Here is a 23,913-nt window from a genome sequence, read left to right as displayed (position 1 = left end):
CCCAGACTATCTGCATTGACCCTCTTTGCACTAACCGTTTTGACTCATACCATACGCTGCTGCTACTGTCTAGTCACTTTATCCCTATCGATATGTACATATCTACCTCAATTACCTCTTACCCCTGTGCATCGACTCGGTACTGGTACCCGGTGTATACAGCCAAGTTACTCAATATTTAATCATTCCAATTTATTATTTTTTCTATATTTTTCTCTCTGCACCGTTGGGAAAGGCCCGTAAACTAAGCATTCCACCCGTTGTTTCAGAAGCATGTGAAAAATATAATTTCATTTGACTCGATTTTGTTTTCTTGTGTAGATTAATCAACTGGTGCCTTGGAAGGTTGTATAAAGGGGATTGGGGAACCTTTGCCTCATATTCCTGTGCAGAAATTGAGAGGTCACAGATCCATGCGTTGGCACTGATGACACAGAGGATGCTCTCTAATGACGACCCGTTTCCCCATAGAGTAGTCTGGTCCAAAGTAGTCCACTACTATGTCTGGGAATAGGGCATCATTTGAGATTTTGTCCAAAGGGGTTGTCTCCAGAGGTTTCCGTCACATTGCCTGGCTACAGAGGGCACCGATTGACCCATGATGGATGGGGTGTCAGACAAGCAGTGCTGTTAGCACCCAGCAGCAGAGCAGGGGTCCTAATGGTCGTCTGGGCTGAGATGAGGCCATTAGGTGAGGCACTGTGAGAGTGATGAAGTGGTGCCAGCCAGCCAGCAAACGGCCCTTTGCGATTCAGAGCAGAACTGAGAGAGAGAGATGTGGGAGAGAGGGGAAAGTGAGAACAGAGAGGGAGAGAGAAAGAGAGCATGAGAGAGAACAGAGATTGCTCTTATATCCCTTGGCTTGGGCCCAGGAGGAAGTTGTGTGTGTGTGTGTGTGTGTGTGTGTGTGTATGTGTGTGTGGCCTCTAACCCGGGCATTGTAGCTCTAGAAAGTACCCTGATGGCGCCCCCTGGCTTAGCAGGGCCAGTGTTACTCACAGCAGGCAGCTGTTCAGAGCCTCAGGTGAAACTGGGGCAAGAACACAGTCCTCCCATCTAGTAAATCACCTTTAAAAAATTACAACATTCTGAGTTTGTGGCACTCAGACACTGGAAAGGCATTGGGTGATGGGGAAACAAGTCACCTTATGTCGAAGTCACCTCATCCTTCCCTGGGACTGAAACTGACTCTTGTTCCCCCAATGGAAAGTTCCGGAGCTACTACATCTTGGACTTATTTGTCAAGCCTAAACTTTCTCCTCTCCTCCCTCTCACCTCCCTTGCCATCTGTCGCTTCTTGACAAACACATGGTGTCTTGTTTGGCGGACTCAGCAGCCCCTGGCTCTCTGGCTCTCTCAGCCCCTGGCTCCCTCTCTATGAGGAATGATGGCGGGATGGAGGGGGAGGGAGAATTAAACAGAAAAAGATGCCGAGTGAGAGATGGAAAGATAGAGGCAGAGCGAGAGAAAGAAAGAGAGATGGGGAGGGATGGATGGAAAGGTAGAGGCAGAGAGAAAGAGAGATGGGAAAATAGATGGAGAGAGTCACATGGATCAAGAGAGAGGGGGGGGGGAGAGGAGGAGAGAGGGCTGAAGTCATGGTACTGACACATGGTCACAGGGCAGGTCTACAGTATGTTCAGAGCGCCAAGTCGTTACCACAGTGTGTCCCACTCACTAAAGCGGAATTAATGAACAGCTCAGCTTGAGGGTAAAATCTCTAGGAATTGGATTGTAGAGGCTCTATATGTCTTGAGTCACTGTATTTTATAATGTGTGTTTCAATTGATGTTCCATTTGACACAACAATATGCCCTTATGCCCTTACATAGTAGAATTGATGTTAATACAGTCATAACATCATGTTATTACATTTGCATGTAGTATTGTTGATATGATTTCAAGCAATAACGCCCAAGGAGGTGTGGTAAATGGCCGATATACCACGACTAAGGGCATATATCACAAACCCCTGAGGTGCCTTGTTGCTATTATAAACTGGTTACCAACGTAATTAAAACAATAAATGGTCTTTTTTTTTGTCATACCCATGGTACACGGTCTGATATACCATGGCTTTCAGCCAATCAGCATTTTTTATTTATTTCACCTTTATTTAACCAGGTAGGCTAGTTGAGAACAAGTTCTCATTTGCAACTGCGACCTGGACAAGATAAAGCATAGCAGTGTGAACAGACAACACAGAGATACACATGGAGTAAACAATTAACAAGTCAATAACACAGTAGAAAAAAAGGGGAGTCTATATACAATGTGTGCAAAAGGCATGAGGAGGTAGGCAAATTATTACAATTTAGCAGATTAACACTGGAGTGATAAATGATCAGATGGTCATGTACAGGTAGAGCTACTGGTGTGCAAAAGAGCAGAAAAGTAAATAAATATAAACAGTATGGGGATGAGGTAGGTCAATTGGGTGGGCTATTTACCAATAGACTATGTACAGCTGCAGTGATCGGTTAGCTGCTCAGATAGCAGATGTTTGAAGTTGGTGAGGGAGATAAAAGCATTCAGGGCATTCAGCATTCAGCATTCAGCATTCAGCATTCAGCATTCGAACCACCCAGTTTATAATGTTTCTAATAATATTGCATGCACCCCGTTGCATTCCCTTTCACGTTAACTTAGTGTTTACATTGTGAGATACTGTATGACAGTGGGCCATACAGCCTAGGTCTATTACTACAGTGCATTCTATTACTACAGTGCATTCGGAAAGTGTTTCGACCCCTTGACTTTTTCCACATTTTGTTACGTTACAGACTTATTCTAAAACGTATTCAACGTGTTAAATACATTTTTTCCTCATCAATCTACACACAATACCCCATAATGACAAAGCAAAAACACAGAAATACCTTATTTACATAAGTTTTCAGACCGTTATTATGAGACTTTGGGTCGGCAGGTAGCCTAGTGGTTAGAGCGTTGGGCCAGTAACCGAAAGGTTGCTGGATCGAATCCCCGAGCTGACAAGGAAAAAAATCTGACGTTCTGCCTCTGAACAAGGCAGTTAACCCACTGTTCCCCGGTAGGCCGTCATTGTCAATAAGAATGTGTTCTTAACTGACTTGCCTAGTTAAATGAAGGTTAAATTAAAAAAGAAAACAAATTGAGCTCAAGTGCATCCTGTTTTCATTGATCATCCTTGAGATGTTTCTACAACTTGATTGGAGTCCACCTGTGATAAATTGGACATGATTTGAAAAGGCACACACCTGTCTATATAAGGTCCCACAGTTGACAGTGCATGTCAGAGCAAAAACCAAGCCGCGAGGTTGAAGGAATTGTCCGTAGAGCTCAGAGACAAAATTGTGTCGAGGGACAGATCTGGGGAAGGGTACCAAAAAAGGGCTGCAGCATTGAAGGTCCCCAAGAACACAGTGGCCTCCATCATTCTTAAATGGAAGAAGTTTGGAACCACCAAGACTCTTCCTAGAGTTGGCCACCCGGCCAAACTGAGCAATCGGGGGAGACGGGAGGTGACCAAGAACCCAATGGTCACTCTGATAGAGCTCCAGAGTTCCTCTGCGGAGATGGGAGAACCTTCCAAAAGGACACCCATCTCTGCAGCACTCCACCAATTAGGCCTTTATAGTAGAGAGGTCAGACGGAAACCACTCCTCAGTAAAAGGCACATGGCAGTCCGCTTGGAGTTTGCCAAAAGGCACCTAAAGTACTCTCAGACTATGAGAAACAAGATTGAAGCATGGTGGTGGCAGCATCATGATGTGTTTTTCAGCAGCAGGGACTGGGAGACTAGTCAGGATCGAGGGAAAGATGAAAGTAGCAAAGTACAGAGAGATCCTTGATAAAAACCTGCTCCAGAGCGCTCAGGACCTCAGACTGGTGGCAAAGGTTCACCTTCCAACAGGACAACACAAGAGTGGCTTCAGGACAAGTCTGTGGCCCAGCCAGAGCCCAGACTTGATCCCGATCGAACACCTCTGGAGAGACCTGATAATAGCTGTGATGCTCCCCATCCAACCTGACAGAGCTTGAGAGGATCTACATACCCAAGAAGACCCGAGGCTGTAATCACTGCCAAAGGTACTTCAACAAAGTACTGAGCGAAAGGTCTGAATACTTACGTAAATGTAATATTTCCTTTTTTTATTTGTAATACATTTGCAAAAATGTCTAAAAAACAGTTGTTGATTGTCATTATGGGGTATTGTCTGAATACTCTCTGAATGCACTGCATATCCTACATGAAGCACGGTGTACTTTACACACACACACACACACACACACACACACACACACACACACACACACACACACACACACACACACACACACACACACACACACACACGTGTGATGATGATGAAAAGCTGGCACACCTATCCACAAGTGTGTTAGCCCCAGGGAGGGTTTAAGTTCTGCCGTTGTCCACTTGCCTCTTGAAAAGAGGCTACTTCATCAGACAGGCTGTCAAGAGAAAATGTAGAGAAAACCTTTGAAATAAGAGAGGAACATTTTACAACAAAGACGAGGCAGTTCCTGAAACAGACACATACTGTATGTAATGTCTATGATGTTCTTTCATCCTCTTGCATGTCAATGATATGTTATGTCATAAATGAATGTGTTTCTGTGTATACAGTCTGTATCGAGCCTGTATCTCTGGATTCTAAGTGCTCGTTAGTCACCGTGGCTCATGGCTCGCTCTTTACCTCCCATATTTGAAGGCGCGAACCACTGCTTTTAATCATAGCAAGGTGTCTGGTAACATGACTGAATACAAACAGTGCAGCTATTCCCTCCGCAAGGCTATCAAACAAGCTAAGCGCCAGTACAGAGACAAAGTAGAATCTCAATTCAACGGCTCAGACACAAGAGGCATGTGGCAGGGTCTACAGTCAATCACTACAGGAAGAAACCCAGCCCAGTCACGGACCAGGATGTCTTGCTCCCAGGCAGACTAAATAACTTTTTTGCCCGCTTTGAGGACAATACAGTGCCACTGACACGGCCTGCAACGAAAACATGCGGTCTCTCCTTCACTGCAGCCGAAGTGAGTAAGACATTTAAACGTGTTAACCCTCGCAAGGCTGCAGGCCCAGACGGCATCCCCAGCCGCGCCCTCAGAGCATGCGCAGACCAGCTGGCCGGTGTGTTTACGGACATATTCAATCAATCCCTATACCAGTCTGCTGTTCCCACATGCTTCAAGAGGGCCACCATTGTTCCTGTTCCCAAGAAAGCTAAGGTAACTGAGCTAAACGACTACCGCCCCGTAGCACTCACATCCGTCATCATGAAGTGCTTTGAGAGACTAGTCAAGGACCATATCACCTCCACCCTACCTGACACCCTAGACCCACTCCAATTTGCTTACCGCCCAAATAGGTCCACAGACGATGCAATCTCAACCACACTGCACACTGCCCTAACCCATCTGGACAAGAGGAATACCTATGTGAGAATGCTGTTCATCGACTACAGCTCGGCATTCAACACCATAGTACCCTCCAAGCTCGTCATCAAGCTCAAGACCCTGGGTCTCGACCCCGCCCTGTGCAACTGGGTACTGGACTTCCTGACGGGCCGCCCCCAGGTGGTGAGGGTAGGCAACAACATCTCCTCCCCGCTGATCCTCAACACTGGGGCCCCACAAGGGTGCGTTCTGAGCCCTCTCCTGTACTCCCTGTTCACCCACGACTGCGTGGCCACGCACGCCTCCAACTCAATCATCAAGTTTGCGGACGACACAACAGTGGTAGGCTTGATTACCAACAACGACGAGACGGCCTACAGGGAGGAGGTGAGGGCCCTCGGAGTGTGGTGTCAGGAAAATAACCTCACACTCAACGTCAACAAAACTAAGGAGATGATTGTGGACTTCAGGAAACAGCAGAGGGAACACCCCCCCATCCACATCGATGGAACAGTAGTGGAGAGGGTAGCAAGTTTTAAGTTCCTCGGCATACACATCACAGACAAACTGAATTGGTCCACTCACACAGACAGCATCGTGAGGAAGGCGCAGCAGCACCTCTTCAACCTCAGGAGGCTGAAGAAATTCGGCTTGTCACCAAAAGCACTCACAAACTTCTACAGATGCACAATCGAGAGCATCCTGGCGGGCTGTATCACCGCCTGGTATGGCAACTGCACCGCCCTCAACCGTAAGGCTCTCCAGAGGGTAGTGAGGTCTGCACAACGCATCACCGGGGGCAAACTACCTGCCCTCCAGGACACCTACACCACCCGATGCTACAGGAAGGCCATAAAGATCATCAAGGACATCAACCACCCGAGCCACTGCCTGTTCACCCCACTATCATCCAGAAGGCGAGGTCAGTACAGGTGCATCAAAGCTGGGACCGAGAGACTGAAAAACAGCTTCTATCTCAAGGCCATCAGACTGTTAAACAGCCACCACTAACATTGAGTGGCTACTGCCAACACACTGTCAACGACACTGACTCTACTCCAGCCACTTTAATAATGGGAATTGATGGGAAATGATGTAAATATATCACTAGCCACTTTAAACAATGCTACCTTATATAATGTTACTTACCCTACATTATTCATCTCATATGCATACGTAGATACTGTACTCTATATCATCGACTGCATCCTTATGTAATACATGTATCACTAGCCACTTTAACTATGCCACTTTGTTTACATACTCATCTCATATGTATATACTGTACTCGATACCATCTACTGTATCTTGCCTATGCTCCTCTGTACCATCACTCATTCATATATCCTTATGTACATATTCTTTATGCCCTTACACTGTGTATAAGACAGTAGTTTTTTGGAATTGTTAGTTAGATTACTTGTTCGTTATTACTGCATTGTCGGAACTAGAAGCACAAGCATTTCGCAACACTCGCATTAACATCTGCTAACCATGTGTATGTGACAAATACAATTTGATTTGATTTGATTTGATATTTGGTCATTTTTCAGGAACACAAAGGCTAGCATTGATGTTTGGCTCAATAACATCGTGGCTGGAATGCAAGTTTGACCAATCAGATTACGTGGTCGTAACTACACTGTAACCTTTTCATAATACAGTGTATTGACTCCCCAGGTTGGGATATACTGATGATGTATTGATTATTTAACACATCTCAATGAGCTAGCTAGCCACATCTCAATAAGCTGGCTCGCTACATCTCAGTGAGCTAGCTAGACACATCTTAATGAGAAGCTAGCTGCATCTCAATAAGCTCGCTCGCCACATCTCAATGAGCTAGCTAGCCACATCTCAATGAGCTAGTTCGCCACATCTCAATGAGCTAGCTAGCCACATCTCAATGAGCTAGCTAGCCACATCTCAATGAGCTAGCTCGCCACATCTCAATGAGCTAGTTGGCCACATCTCAATGAGCTAGTTTGCCACATCTCGATGAGCTAGTTGGCCACATCTCGATGAGAGCTGTAAAGATCCCGGCACCAGTGCCGATAGGGCTGGAGTGAAAACAGAAGTCCTTGAATGGGCTGGGCTCCAGAGCCACATGTTAGCCCTGTGCGGTCCGCCGCTATTTTGGGCCTGTTAGTTTAGTTTGGCACCGACCTTTGGTCATGAAATCCTACAGTCCCATGGCCGCAGTCACCTTGTTCGAGAGGGTGTGTGTGTGTGTGTGTGTGTGTGTGTGTGTGTGTGTGTGTGTGTGTGTGTGTGTGTGTGTGAGAGTGAGAGAGAGAGAGAGTGTCATCTTTTATCATTTGGTTTGCTCCCGTTCTTGAGAGGCTGTGGCTGTCTCGTGAGGAGTTGTCACACTAGAAGTGTGAGATGAAGAGAGAGAGAGGGGAGCGAGGGAGCAGCGGGTGGAGGAGGGGCGAGGAGAGAGGGAAAGTGCTGAGTTAAGTGTGTAAGCGAAGCACTCGTTTGTAGTCCACAGAGATGGGTGCTCCTCTGCACCAGCTGTGAAGGTCATCTCTCCCCTATGCCAAATTCTTGGTGTGGAATCCGTGGTGTGTGTACGTGTGTGTGTGTTTCTACGCTGGGTGGCGTGGACAATGAGATGTGATAGTGGCATCTCTTAGTTTTATGAGACACAGCATTTCACTGTTAGTTCACACCTGTTGTTTACGAAGCATCTGACGAACACAATTTGATTAGCCTTTGGGACGTGGCGTAGTGAGGTGGTAGGATGGCTGGCTGGCATTGCAGTCTCACCCTGCTATTTGTGTGACACTGTGACTTGGCGTAGTGAGGTGGTAGGATGGCTGGCTGGCATTGCAGTCTCACCCTGCTATTTGTGTGACACTGTGACGTGGCATAGTGAGGTGGTAGGATGGCTGGCTGGCATTGCAGTCTCACCCTGCTGTTTGTGTGTGACGACAGCAAAGCGTGCCAGGGTGGCAGATTGATATATTTTCATTTATTACACACCGGGGGAGCTGTGTGTGTGTGTGTGTGTTCACACTCTTGGGATGAGTGCTTAGTATGTGTGTGCATGCGTGTGTCAGTCTCTATGTGTGTACCAAACAGGAACAGTGGCTGTCACAGTCACTTCTGGTTGTGTGTCAGTCTGGGATACAGGCGTCCCACTTCCCACCTGCTGACGTACAAGCACAACAAACCCCTGAGTGATCCACCGCGATGGAGGAGGTGCATGAAATGGTCCACCCCACAGGAGAGCACCGTTGGTGGGGGAGACAAGGAGAGGACTCAGGGTAGGACTGGGAGGAGGAGGCATCATGTGAGGAGGGAATGGGAGGGCTGAGGTCTGTGAAGTCTGTGTATTCATGTGTTTACAGAAGCCCCTGTGGAACCTGGCTCTCCAGTCGGGTGGGAGGAGTGGGAGCTTGTTTGTCTCTCTCTCTGTCGCCCCAGAGCCTCACTGACACACACACATCTGCACGCGGACACACGCACACGCCCGCACACACGCGGACGCACACACACACACACACACACACACACACACACACACACACACACACACACACACACACACACACACACACACACACACACACACACACACACACACACACACACACACAGGGGAGGCTTGGAGAATCCTCAGCTGGGATACAGATCCCTGACAAGCTTTACAGACAGATGAGTCTCGAACATGTAATAAAGCATATGAAAGTCAATCAACATGGGTAGTTAATTGGGTAAAACAGTGACTTCACCTTGACATGACTCATATACTGTTATGACTGTTATGTGCTACTCACACATCTCAACAATCTTCTCGTAATCACTAAAAAGTGGTCATTAACTTAATTGTGCAGCAACAACAAAACAACATGATTTCCCTCATCTCCTCCTGTCTCCTAAGTCTCAATGGGGTTGCCAAGGGGACAGGTGTCGGTAGGCAAATTAGGGCTTGGCGCAGCGTTACCATCACATAGACAGAACACTGGAGATGCTATGCAGATGGATCTAGTACCTCTACCTTTATTGCTGTTACATTTGTTGTCTTTGTTGTTTCTTTTGGGTTCAGACTTTAAGGGTTGAAAGCCCCCTCACTGCTGCATTGAGGCTTAACCAGGGTGAATACCTGATGAGGCCCTGATTTCCAAGGGAGACTGAAGGGGCAGGGCAAATATCAGAGCTATTAGAAATCAATGAGTCATTCATCATATGAATAAGCCATTTTGCGTGGAGGTGGTCCTGGGAATCGAACCCACTACCATGTCATTGCAAACTCCTTGCTCTAACAACTGAGCTACAGAGGATCGCTCGTATTTAATATATATATATATATGTATATAATTGTAGGGATCCAAAAGTTGTTGTTTTCATCAACAATACAGGATATCACCACTTGTTATAAGAGCTATTCCACCTATAGTAACAAACATCCATTCTCACTAACAGAATACATACCAACGGCATACCAAGCTCATAGACAGGCATTATCATACCATAACCTCCCACACACTATTATCCATTTACTGTATGACGTCTGTTGGCTCTCATGCTGTGTTGTCCACGTACAGTTGAAGTCGGAAGCTGACATACACCTTAGCCAGATACATCTGAACTCATTTCCTGACATTTAATCCAAGTCAAAATTCCCTGTTTTAGGTCAGTTAGGATCATCACTTTATTTTAAGAATGTGAAATGTCAGAATAATAGTAGAGAGAATGATTTATTTCAGCTTTTATTTATTTCATCACATTCCCAGTGGGTCAGAAGTTTACATACACTCAATTAGTATTTGGTAGCATTGCCTTTAAATTGTTTAACTTGGGTCAGATGTTTCGGGTAGCCTTCCACAAGCTTCCCACAATAAATTGGGTGAATTTTGGCCCATTCCTACTGACAGAGCTGGTGTAACTGAGTCAGGTTTGTAGGCCTCCTTGCTTGCACACACTTTTTCAGTGCTGCCCACACATTTTCTATAGGATTTAGGTCAGGGCTTTGTGATGGCCACTCCAATACCTTGACTTTGTTGTCCTTGAGCCATTTTGCCACAACTTTGGAAGTTTCCTAGGGGTCATTGTCCATTTGGAAGACCCATTTGCGACCAAGCTTTATTTTCCTGACTGATGTCTTGAGATGTTGCCTCAATATATCCACATAATTTTCCTCTCTCATGACGCCATCTATTTTTGAAGTGCACCAGTCCCTCATGCAGCAAAGCACCCCCAAAACATGATGCTGCCACCCCCCGTACTTCACGGTTGGGATGGTGTTCTTCGGCTTGCAAGCCTCCCCCTTTTTCCTCCAAACATAACTATGGTCATTATGGCACAGTTATATTTTTGTTTCATCGGACCAGAGGACATTTCTCCAAAAAGTATGATTGTTGTCCCCATGTGCAGCAAACTGTAGTCTGGCTTTTTTATGCTGTTTTTTGAGCAGTGGCTTCTTCCTTACTGAGCGACATTTTAAGGTGATGTCGATATAGGACTTGTTTTACTGTGGATATAGATACTTTTGTACCGGTATCCTCAAGCATCTTCACAAGGTCCTTTGCTGTTGTTCTGCGATTGATTTTCACTTTTCGCACCAAAGTACGTTCATCTCCAGGAGATAGAATGCATCTCCTTCCTGAGCAGTATGACAGCTGTGTGGTCCCATGGTGTTTATACTTGCATACTATTGTTTGTACAGATGAACGGGAAATGGGAGCACCCAAGGATGAACCAGACTTGTGGAGGTCTACAATTATTTTTCTGAGATCTTGGCTGATTTCTTTTGATTTTCCAATGATGTCAAGCAAAGAGGCACTGAGTTTGAAGATAGGCCTTGAAATACATCCACAGGTACACCTCCAATTGACTCAAATTATGTCAATTAGCCGATAAGAACCTTCTAAAGCCATGACGTAATTTTCTGGAATTTTCCAAGCTGTTTCAAGGCACAGTCAACTTAGTGTATGTACACTTCTGACCCACTGAAATTGTGATACAGTGAATTATAAGTGAAATAATCAGTCTGTAAACAATTGTTGTATAAATGACTTGTGTCAAGCACAAAGTAGATGTCCTAACCCTCTTGCCAAAACTATAGTTTGTTAACAAGACATTTGTGGGGTGGTTGAAAAATGAGTTTTAATGACTCCAACCTAAGTGTATGTAAACTTCCGACTTCAACTGTACATGTGTCTATGGACCCTCCACTGTTGAGCCTGTGAAGACACTTGCGGCTTCACAGACAGTCAGACAGACACAGAAAGCCTTTGTCCATCCAGGAGGGCCTATGGGAGTGCAGTGCGAGAGTGGACACTGTGCTGTACTCTACTGTACTGTACTGTACAGACGGCAGACAATAGGAGGGGAGGGAGAGTTGGTGAGAAACACCACCATTCATGCAAGTCATTGAGCTGTCAAACAGAGAGCAGATGAAAGGCAAACAGGTGGCCAAAGGAGGAGAGGGAGGGACAGACAGAGATGGAGGGAGGAGAGAGAACAGAAAATAATGTCTCGCTGGCTGCAGTGGGTTCTGGGTAAGAATGATGGTGACTCGTGTTTGCCAAGCTTTGGGGGCGGAGCTTGAGCATCAGCTGGTCTCAGACAGAGATGGAGGGAAGAGATGCAGGGAGGGAGAAAGGAAGAGAAATGGAGGGAGGGAGGGAGAGGAAGAGAGATGGATGGAGGGAGGGAGAGAGGAAGAGAGATGGAGGGAAGGAGAGAAATTGGGGAGGGAAAAAGGGATGCATGGAAGAAAGAGAGAGGGAGGGAAGAGAGATGAAGGGAGGGAGAGAGGAAGAGAGCTGGAGGGAGGGCAAGGAAGAGAGAGATGGACGGAGGAAGAGAGATGGAGGGAGGGAGAGAAATTGATGGATGGAAAGAGGGATTCATGGAAGAAAGAGAGAGAGATGGAGAGAGTGAAAGAGGTGGAGGGAGAGGGAAATTGAGGTAGATGAGGAAAGAGAAATGGAGATAGACAGAGATCGAGGGAGCGATGGAGAGAGAGTTACTAGCGTTTGGTTTGTCATTTCTCTATTTGTTCTGTGCAGTTACGCTTCAATTCCAATGTTCTTGGCAACCGCAGAAGGCTTCTGATATGCTGTTTAAATTGAGATTTCACAAAGTGAGAGAGTGTGTGAAAAAACACAGAGGTGAAATCGAACAAAGTCACAGAAGAGATTAGATAGGAAACAAGGATAACAAAATGACAAGCCATTAGGCATACGTTATATACAATATGGCAAATAGCACATATAGCAGCAATCTCAAATAGCAGTAATCTCAAATAGCACATAGCAGTAATCTCAAATAGCAGTAGTCTCAAATAGCACATAGCAGTAATCTCAAATAGCACAGCAGTAACCTTAAATAGCAGTAATCTCAAATAGCACATAGCAGTAGTCTGAAATAGTACATAGCAGTAATCTCGTAAAGCAGTAATCTCAAATAGCAGTAATCTCAAATAGCACATAGCAGTAATCTTAAACAGGACATAGCAGTAATCGCACATGGCAGTAATCTCAAATAACACATAGCAGTAATCGCACATAGCAGTAATCTCAAATAGGACATAGCAGTAATCTCAAATAGCAGTAATCTCAAATAGCACATAGTAGTAATCGCACATAGCAGTAATCTCAAATAGCACATATCAGTAATCTCAAATAGCAGTAATCTCAAATAGCACATAGCAGTAATCTCAAATAGGACATAGCAGTAACCTCAAATAGCAGTAGTCTCAAATAGCACATAGCAGTAAACTCAAATAGCAGTAGTCTCAAATAGCACATAGCAGTAATCTCAAATAGCAGTAGTCTCAAATAGCACATAGCAGTAATCTCAAATAGCACAGCAGTAACCTCAAATAGCAGTAATCTCAAATAGCACATAGCAGTAACTCAAATAGCAGTAGCCTCAAATAGCACATAGCAGTAATCTCATATAGCAGTAATCTCAAATAGAACATAGCAGTTATCTCAAATAGCACATAGCAGTAATCACACATAGCAGTAATCTTAAACAAGACATAGCAGTAATCTCAAATAGCAGTAATCTCAAATAGCACATAGCAGTAATCTCAATATAGCAGTAATCTCAAATAGCACGTAGCAGTAATCTCAAATAGGACATAGCAGTAATCTCAAATAGCACATAGCAGTAATCTCAAATAGCAGTAGTCTCAAATAGCACATAGCAATAATCTCAAATAGCAGTAATCTCAAATAGCACAGCAGTAACCTCAAATAGCAGTAATCTCAAATAGCACATAGCAGTAATCTCAAATAGCAGTAATCTCAAATAGCAGTAGTCTCAAATAGCACATAGCAATAATCTCAAATAGCAGTAATCTCAAATAGCACAGCAGTAATCTCAAATAGCACAACAGTAACCTCAAATAGCAGTAATCTCAAATAGCACATAGCAGTAATCTCAAATAGCAGTAATCTCAAATAGCAGTAGTCTCAAATAGCACATAGCAGTAATCTCAAATAGCAGTAGTCTCAAATAGCACATAGCAGTAATCTCAAATAGCACAGCAGTAACCTCAAATAGCAGTAATCTCAAATAGCACATAGCAGTAATCTCAAATAGCAGTAGCCTCAAATAGCACATAGCAGTAATCTCATATAGCAGTAATCTCAAATAGAACATAGCAGTTATCTCAAATAGCACATAGCAGTAATCACACATAGCAGTAATCTTAAACAAGACATAGCAGTAATCTCAAATAGCAGTAATCTCAAATAGCACATAGCAGTAATCTCAAATAGCAGTAATCTCAAATAGCACGTAGCAGTAATCTCAAATAGGACATAGCAGTAATCTCAAATAGCACATAGCAGTAATCTCAAATAGCAGTAGTCTCAAATAGCACATAGCAATAATCTCAAATAGCAGTAATCTCAAATAGCACAGCAGTAACCTCAAATAGCAGTAATCTCAAATAGCACATAGCAGTAATCTCAAATAGCAGTAATCTCAAATAGCATTAGCCTCAAATAGCACATAGCAGTAATCTCAAATAGGACATAGCAGTAATCTCAAATAGCACATAGCAGTAATGTGCAAGCGAATGCAGTCAAGACTGTGAAAGCACACAGAGAGTGAGGGAGGAGGAGGAGAAAGGGGCAGAGCCTACACCAAGCCCTGCCTATCAGGCGGAGGTGGGAAGGGATAGAGAGCCGGGAAGGAGGGAGCGAGTGAGGGAGAGGGAGAGCGCATGAGAAAGAAAGAGGTAGACAGAGATGCAGAAATACAGTCAGTCTGCCTGTGCCGGTGACGTTGTGTGTGGCAGTGCTGCTGTACAGTGTGGTCCGTTAGGACCACTAACCCATCAGGGACTACAGCACAACACAGTCTGGATCCAGAACCACAACCAGAAACCATGTCAGGCTCCACTCCTGAGCCCGCTCCTCCGAGGGTCCACTCTAAAAAGGCTGGGATCCGGGCTGCGGTGATTCTAATCGGACTCCTGCAAAAGTCGCGACGAGCGAAGGAGAGAGAGAGGGAGAAGGAGAGAGAGCGGTGGGTGAACTTTATCTGCTGTTTGGTCTCCTGGCTGGTCTGGTTGGCTGCCTGCCTGTCTCAGAGGCTCACACTCTGCACTGCGGTGTTAAGTCAAGCTTTCAGAGCAACTTTTATTGCCTGACTATAAGTGCTGTTTCTATACACAGGTCAATGCTTGTCTTTGCCTTGTGTTTGTCTGTGTCCTTGTCTTTTCTGTGGATGGTGTGTGTGTGTGTGTGTTGTTCTTGACATCACTGGTGTCTGTATGTGCATATCTGGGTCAGTAAAATGAAAGGAGAGAGAGAGCGAAGTTAAAGGTGAGGAGGTGTCATTTGAGCGCTTGCAAAAGAGAAAAGAGAGGAAGAGAGAGGAGAGAGAGAGAGAGAGAAAGAGCGCTATGAGTCCCTCTTCAACCTATTGTACCCTCTGCTATATAGCTCGAGCCACTCCACTCAGGATCCAACGTACTGTGTTGTTTAATGCTACAGTATATGTCTCTATGTAGGTATGGCTTCCATTTGCCCCCTCTCTCTCTCTCTCTGTACTGTCTCGAGAACACAATGGAACGGTTGCTGAAGACTCAAACTGGTCTGGAGAGTTTGAAAGGAAGGGATTGGCTGTCCTCAATGTCAACAGACCAGCAGACCAAAGCAGTTGAGTGTTAGTGACTCAAAGGGAGAGGTCTCAGTGATGTCAGTTTAAAGGGAATGTGTGTGTGTGTGTGTCTGTGTGTGTGTGTGTGCATGTGTGCGTGCATGCGTGTGTGCGTGTGTGTGTGTGTGTGTGTGTGTGTGTGTGTGCGCGTGTGTGTGTCTATATATTACAGGTGACTTATTTTATGTTGTTAACAGTGGGACTGCCAATGATGCAAATGTCAGGTGACAACAGTACATAGTAATTCATAGAGAGAGAGACTGTACAGGTACAGGTACAGGTACAGGTACAGGTACAGGTACAGGTACAGGTACATTCTGTTGTTTTTGCCCGTCGATCACGGCTTTCCTTTGGAAAGCAGAAATAGCATGGCTGTGAGGGGAGGTTTATTTTACACCACCAAGGCAACAGGGGACACGGTGCCCTGAGGTTCTTTATGTTAAAAAACAATGTTAAGAAACAACTTGTATGCACGCACACACACAACGAGTCTATGCTGCTGTACGACAAGACATCACTAACACAAACGCACAAACGTCTCACAAACGCGTACTGTGCAGTTACAGCACGGCGGACGTCACTAATCATGTAAACACTTAACATTAACACACACTAGACCTAGATGGTAGTGATGGTGATTTATTGGTTCTGTGTGTTAGTTAGTTGGATGATGAGTTTCTGCATCTGGTCAGACGTACACACATAGTCTATGAGAAGTAGCAGTGGTGGTGGGCCTTAGATTGTATCCACAGGGGCTGTCCTCCTCATTGGACTAGCACAGCTGGGCTGGAGACTTTAAAATCACTTAATGATGAATTTACAATGTATGTTGTTCCCAGTTCATTTGAACAGTATGGTGCTCCCAGGTTTTGTGTGTGTGTGTGTGTGTGTGTGTGTGTGTGTGTGTGTTTCTGTGTGTGTGTGTGTGTGTGTGTGTGTGTGTGTGTGTGTGTGTTTCTGTGTGTGTGTGTGTTTTTTTACTAGCTTACTGGCTTAGAATAGTAACCCAGTCAGTCCAGTGCGTTGTTGCGGTTGAGAAGGGTTGAGGGTTCTGGGTTCCTGTCTCCTAACCCTCCTTGTTCCTCCTGGTTGATTGGCAGCCCTCCTCCCGTCCCCTGTGAGGGGGGTTAATACCTGTCTAACTGGAGTTAAGCACATTCAACTCTTACTTACACCATGATTAGAATCACTGCTGCCTGATGATGATACAGTCTGGCCATTACTAGTCCCACATGGACTGTGTCCCAGATGACACATTATTCACTATAGTGCACGACATTTGACCAAGGCCAGAGGGCCATTTGGGGCCCCTCCCCACCAGGGAATTGCAGGCTACCGTGCAGCTATTTGTTAATTCGTTCAAATTAAATGTAAACAATTCCGGAAGTCAAGTACATTTAATTACAACCAGGGAATTGTTTGTTGTTGCTCCAGGCTGTTATGTTGAAATCCAAGAGCATAATGTGGAATATTCTTTACGTTTTTTTTCTGTGATACATGGCATGACCTTTTCTGAGCATCTTACAATTTTTTTTTATTAGTTCCCTCTCTACAACCTCTTTTCATATTCTGACTCACTCTTTCCCTCCTCCCTTTGCTCATTCTTCCTCTCCCTCTCTCATTCTCTCATTCTTTCTCCCCTTCCCCCACTCTGCCAGTCTAGGAAAACAGTTGTGATTAGCAGCTGTTGGGGATCACAAGGAGACTGCACTGCTAGCCCTCCAGGCATGAACGAAACACACACATGCTACTCACGCACACATGCTACGCACGCGCACACACACACACACACACACACACACACGTTCTACTCATGCACGTACACAAACACACACATACTCATGCTACCAATGCACACACACACACACATTCTACTCAAGCACGCATGTACACACACACTCACGCATGCATGCATACACCTATACACACACACAAGCAAACACACAATCAGCAAATATCTACTGGGAAGCCTGGCACAGAGTAGGTAGAGGTGACAATACAGGGAAAAGGGTAACCTCTGTGTTTCAGGCAGTTTGTCAATTAATACCTTCATACCACAGAACATACACACTCAGGTCTTCATGTGTGTGTGTGTGTGTGTGTGTGTGTGTGTGTGTCTGAAATTTCCACACTTATGGCGTGGAGACTGCATGAGTTTGCTGATGTTGTTGATGTTTATGTCTGTGTTTCTGTTCTCCTTTCCTGTTTGTGTGTGTGTGTGTGTGTGTGTGTGTGTGTGTGTGTGTGTGTGTGTGTGTGTGTGTGTGTGTGTGTGTGTGTGTGTGTGTGTGTGTGTGTGTGTGTGTGTTCGTGCCAGGGTGTGCATGTGGCAGTGCCAGGGAAGGAGCCAGTGAGCTGTGGCTCGTGTAATGGATGAGGTGGTATTGTCTCCCTAAGAAGTGCCCAGAGATGGGCACACTGACAGATTGCATGGAGCCCTATTTACAGAGCACAGCTATGTGAAGGGATTGGGGAAGATATTTTTAGCCTGGGCACTCATCTCCCCTCTCTCTCTATCTTTCTCTTTCTTCACCTGTGTCTCTGTCCAGCTGTCTCTCTTCAAACTCTCACATGTACTGTGGGGGTTGTCTGACAGATTGTGATTTTTAGGAGATGTTGAAAGCATGATGGGTTATTTGAAATATCCCATAGTTCAGTACAGGTCCATTGACAGAGTCTGGGTTAGGTATATTGTCTGAAAGCACATTAGAATATTTCAGAGGTTCATTCAAATACAGTTTTTGTGGTTAGATCCTACTTAGATTAGATCACATCCTTTATTTAACTTCATGTCATAATAATACCTAGGAACTGGGAGCTGACACCAGGAACACCACACACACACACGCACGCACGCTCACACTCACACTCACACACACACACGGAGAGAGAGTTTCCTCTGAGGTCTCCTATTATAACAGTATGGGGTTGGACCAGAGCCCAGAGAGGGGGAGACCTTTACTGGTGTTGACTTACAGAAACACCTGGCCTGTTTACCCTCACAGTGGGTGGTTGAGAGCAAGGGACTGAGGAAAATAAGGGGAGGAGCCGGGGGAACGAGAAGTGAGGCAGAAGACGGCTACCACAGAAAGAAGGGAGAATCCAATGTAACCTCAACAGGTTTCCCTCTTTATGTTATCTGCTCTGGATAAAAAAAAATCAAAGATGTGAAGGCGTGCCAAGTCATTTCTGCCCTTATTTTCTTGGCACAGCGTAATCCAGAACGTCAGTGGAAGGCTTTTATAGTAAAGTGCTCGAGGTTCTGAAATGTTAGTCGGCATGAAAATCTTCTTTGATGGCAATAATTATCAGTTGCAGAGTACTTTTATGGCGCTTTAATAGACCTCCATATAAATACAGCTGTTAAACTGGAAGCCTTTATGAAGTCGACAGGGAAAACCACTGCTTTTCTGTACAACATTTTCGCGTCAGTTAAGGAATGTTTTTATGACAGTAGATCTCAATATCAATAAAGTTGTTGCAGTATATTTACAGTATTAATGTAAATCTTTATGATGTCGGCAATGAAACCCATAGCTCCTCTGTGAGTTCTGGAAGGGCCTGGCACCCTAACACCCCTTGGTCCCCTCTAGCTTCCTGACCTTGAAGGGTCTGTCTATAACAGGCCAACAGAGCGTGCTCTGTTCCCTTCATTCAGAAGGCTGTGCCTCTCAGTTCAGGACAACTACGTGTTGCTCTCAAGGGGCTCTCACCTTGTCACATAGAACAGGCGTGAGGGTGGTCATGATTCAGCTGTTTGAGTCTGTGCTGTGATTATGGTGCTTCTCTGTGCAGTAGAGAGTTACAATTATTTTGTGTGTGTGCGTACTTGCTTGCGTGCGTGCGTACGTACATTTGTGTGAGTGTGTGTGTGTGTGTGTGTGTGTGTGTGTGTGTGTGTGTGTGTGTGTGTGTGTGTGTGTGTGTGTGTGTGTGTGTGTGTGTGTGTGTGTGTGTGTGTGTGTGTGTGCTCATGCCAAAAATGTGTATTTGTGTCTGACAGCAAGAGAGTGCGTTTTCATGTGTGTTCTGTCCTAATTTCCCTGTCACACATCCCTAACTCTAATGCACACAACACATCAATACTCAAAGCCAATTCAATACTCAAAGCCAATTCAATACTCAAAGCCAATTCAATACTCAAAGCCAATTCAATACTCAAAGCCAATTCAATACTCAAAGCCAATTCAATACTCAAAGCCAATTCAATACTCAAAGCCAATTCAATACTCAAAGCCAATTCAATACTCAAAGCCAACTCTTAAAGTTCCAAAGCAGATCTCAATATCAAATCATTTCTGGGCAACAATAAAGTACCTTACTGTGATTGTTTTCCATTTTTAATTTTTTATTTAATTTTTTTTTATCAAAGAGACATTTCTCAAACCAGAATGTTGCTACTACTGCCTGTCTGGGAGTGGTCTGAGTGGGGAGGGGAAAACTGAAAACTAGCTGTTATTGGTAGAGAGGTTTGGAACTCTCTTTCTTATTGGTCTATTAACTAATTTACCGCCTGGTGATGTCAATAGGCAGGAGGCAGGCCAAAACACCATCCCACCAAAACAGGGGGACATTTCAGGTGGTCTTTTCAAACAGCTCTTACATTAAAAAGTCATTTCCATAATTTTCACAATTTCACAGTATTATTCCAACTAGGGCTGTGGCAGTCATGAAAGTCCGTCAGCTGGTGATCGTCAAGCAAATAACTGCCGACCTCACGGTAATTGTCCGTTATTTAACATAAACCCATTTAGCATCTCCTGGCTTCCATGCATAGACTACAAGCTACAAGCTAAGAGTATAAATCCATGTAATATAGCCTACACTATCACAATACATCCATGATTTATTTTAGACAGGTCTAAAGAAACATGAAGAAAATGTCTATTTCAGAAGAACAGAATAGCATACTCTGAGTTGTCCTTATGTTATAGGGTCCTGATCTGGCTATGCCAAATGGCTGTGGGCAACGCTAGTTCATTTAGCAGACAAGATTAGCTTAGAATTTCGTGGCGTTATTTTACAGTATGAAGAATACAATTAAACATAGCTGAATAAAATAGAAAGGATATCTTCTCCAAACGATTTGAGGGAGTGAACACATGCAGCTATTCTGTGTTGAGCGGTACCAAAGAAACAGATACTCCCATATACTTCATGTACAGTTATTTATGTAACTTTAGTTGTGATACAAACATTAGGGTTTTGATGTTTAATACATTGTAAGGCTGCATGATGCGACTCTAATGAAGATTTGAAAAAAGTTGCATAAAAGTTCTTGATCTCTGCTTAGTTTTTTTTATGCCGGTTGTACACACTTCATCAAGCACGTGACAATGCCTCAAATTTCCCGCCGGCATCCCCTTCGTGTGGCTGTAATGCCCCCTATAAAATACATGGCTTTGGCGGCCAGTGGCGGTTGTGCCCTTGGGCTGAATATATTAATTATAATTCCCTGCTCCCAGCTCTCACATGACTCTCCGTCACGTGACCGGGTCTTTTTCACAGGATACAAGTGAAGACAGACACATCAGGGACGCAACTCTGAGCGGCCTTATCCAATTCCGAGGTGCATATTGAAGATATTGGAAGAACTGTCCACATTTACTTTTCGTCAGCCAACAAGATGAGTACCAAAACGAACAGCAAAAGCACTAGGCTATGCCAGTCTACTATCCCCCCACAGTACTGAAGCTGAACTATTCTATTCTGTGCGAGAAATAAATATTCCAAACATTTTCTGGGACAGTTGTGGGATGCGATAGATCCCAAACCACCTAGCATCAAAAAAACATGTATAAACAATAAGGCTGACACAACAGATCAGACCGTTTAGCTTAAAGTGTTGATAAACTATTAGGCTATTTCTACACATTATAAGCGCAGCAATGCACACAAGGCAGTAGGCTAAAAGCGCAAATGATCCGTTAGCGGGAGAACACCATTCTGAAAAGTGACCAGGAATGTGATTATGCATGCAATGCTTTTATTATAAAAGTGCGTTTTGTTATGGTGAAAAATTGAAAATGATCTTCCCCAAACTTGAAACTCATGTGCTGCTTATGTATACCAGTTAGGGTCTACACCGGTTGTAAAGCAGGCTACATGAGGTGTGCAACTATGATTTGAAAAAGTCACAAAAAGGCATACTCTATTTCTTGCCTTACTGCACACAAGATGGGCATCATTCATCATTCAGTGATAGGCTAATATTGTCACCCGTCAGACTATTCTTGATTTACTATACTCCTGTTGAAAAGAGAAGCAATGTGCTTAATGTTATGAAAGTTGAGAAATAAATATAGAAAGCTGATGGGAGCCTCCTCTTTTTAATAGAGGCCATCACTCTTCTCCCGCAATTGCATAGAATTTTGAAATGTTGCGCAACATGAGCTCATGGGCTCTCATGTGTTTGTGTTTGATTCGTTTTTTTGATTACATTTGCATTGATGTCAGAGTGATTAGAGGGACAATAGAGTACTGAGTACCAGGTAATTAAAATGTTTGGTCGGCTACTAATGACCGCCATGACCATCAGAGCTGGGAGAAGCCGAATCACCGTGACTAAACGGTCACATGGAATTTGACTGCCGTTATGACTCGTGACCGCCGTTGTGGCGGTAATACGGTCACCTTAACAGCCCTAATTCCAACCTCATAGTGTGGAAATATATATATAAAACACAAGAAAATCTATTTTTTTTACCGCACTATGCCTTTAAAAACGGTCTCATTTTCGATACAAGGCACATGGTTTCCTCTTAGACAGGTGCCCAACCCTGTTTCTGGAGCGCTACCGTCCTGTAGGTTTTTGCTCCAACCCTAATCTAGCACACCTGATTCTAATAATTAGCTGGTTGATAAGATGAATCAGGTTAGTAACACCTGGGGTTGGAGCGAAACCTACAGGAGGGTAGAGCTCCAGGAAAAGGATTCGACCACCCTGTTCCAACACCAATGGTTGTATTCACTGGCCTGGAGGAGTGCGTGTACTGGTCTGGAGTCAGTGAAAGATGATTTTGATATGAATCATCTGTATCGGCTCTGGCATTAATGCAGTTATCCCGTGATTGTGTGGTTCAATGTCCGATGTCGATTCTCCTCCCAGCAGTTTCCTGTGCTGAACGTAATCAGTCTGGTAATACAACCGGATCGAAGGCTTCATATACACAGTGTATCTCCGCTTACGTTGTGATCTGGAGATGAGGCAAGGGGATATTATGTTATCGTCAGGCGGTTTTGATTTCATTTGTGTGTGCATGCTATATAGAAATGCTGACTGTTAAGACTAGCCATTACAGAATGCCATCGGCGATGGCAGCTGTCTGCGTTTTCCCTTTGAGATCTGGGCCCACATTCATTAAGCATCTCAGAGAAGGATTGCTGGATCTCGGATCAGTTTTGCCTTTTTCATCTTAGTGAATAATATTACACAGACGCAGGGGCACCTGATCCTAGATCAGCGATCCTTATCTGAGACGCTTTATGAATACAAGCCCCTGGAGTCCACAGCACTGCTCTTCTTATTGAGTTTGTGATTCCGTACTGAGAGAAGGTGCCTTTCTAAGAGGTCTTTATCTCAGCAAGGTTTGGTCAATCAAAGTGTTTACACAGTGTTCTGCGATTGATTTTTCCCTTTTTCGATTTTGTTGCCGCGGCAGTAATTATTTTCCCAACTTTATTCAGGTTTCATTTGGGAGAACAAATCAATCTCTCGCAGTATACCCTCCACTCTCTAGGACTCTGCCAGCAAGGTGTGTGTGTACATGTGTTCCTCAGCCGTTCGGTTGACTGGCTGGGCTCCACTCTCCACTCTTTGACCCCTTTATCTATAAATAGCCTTTATATCCATCTGACCCACTGGGCAAAAACTGGTTCAATCAACGCTGTTTCCATTTCATTTCAACCCCAAAATTAGATGTGATTATGTTGAATCAACGTGGAAAACTAATTGGATTTGCAAAAAGTAATCAACGTAAGGGAATTTAGTATTTTTTTCCACCAAACTTTTAACCTAAATCCAATGACGGTGACATTTTTGGTTGATTTCACATTGAATTCATGTTACTTGGCAACTCAACCAAATGTAAATCAAAACTAGACGTTGAACTGACTGTGACTAGTTGGGAGTGAGTCCCAGCAAGAAACAGGAAGTAGCCCTCTTGACCTCTTCAGTTACCTGGGTGCCTATGGGATTCCTTATGGCTTATGAGCAACTGGACCCCAGTAGCCTATGTGGAGATGAGAGGTCCTTGTCTGGCTACTGGTCCCCACAGGCTACTACTGTATATGCTAACATTATAGGGTTCCTTGCAGCCTACTAGCCCCGCAGTGCCCAGTGAATAGGTAAGAGGCCTTCAACGTGCCACTGGGCT

The 23,913-nt window shown here is 44.5% G+C and overlaps 1 protein-coding gene across 5 annotated transcripts in view; it reads left to right on the top strand.

Annotated features, from left to right (window-relative positions):
* Positions 1-23,913, top strand: part of LOC109908962 (rap1 GTPase-activating protein 2-like) — a 103,812-nt gene that overhangs the window by 33,729 nt on the left and 46,170 nt on the right. The window contains exon 1 of one of the 5 annotated variants that reach the window (XM_031795996.1): positions 14,601-14,902. The exons of 3 other annotated variants lie outside the window; for them this stretch is intronic. In XM_031795996.1, the coding sequence (XP_031651856.1) occupies positions 14,763-14,902 (140 nt within the window). In that variant the 5' untranslated portion in view covers positions 14,601-14,762. Of the gene's footprint in view, positions 1-14,600; positions 14,903-23,913 lie in introns of those variants that run through there. One more of the 5 variants, XM_031795997.1, reaches the window with a different exon arrangement.

This window comes from Oncorhynchus kisutch, linkage group LG18, assembly GCF_002021735.2.
Source record: "Oncorhynchus kisutch isolate 150728-3 linkage group LG18, Okis_V2, whole genome shotgun sequence".
Taxonomy (NCBI): Eukaryota; Metazoa; Chordata; class Actinopteri; order Salmoniformes; family Salmonidae; genus Oncorhynchus; species Oncorhynchus kisutch.
This window is presented reverse-complemented; position numbering and strand designations above follow the sequence as displayed.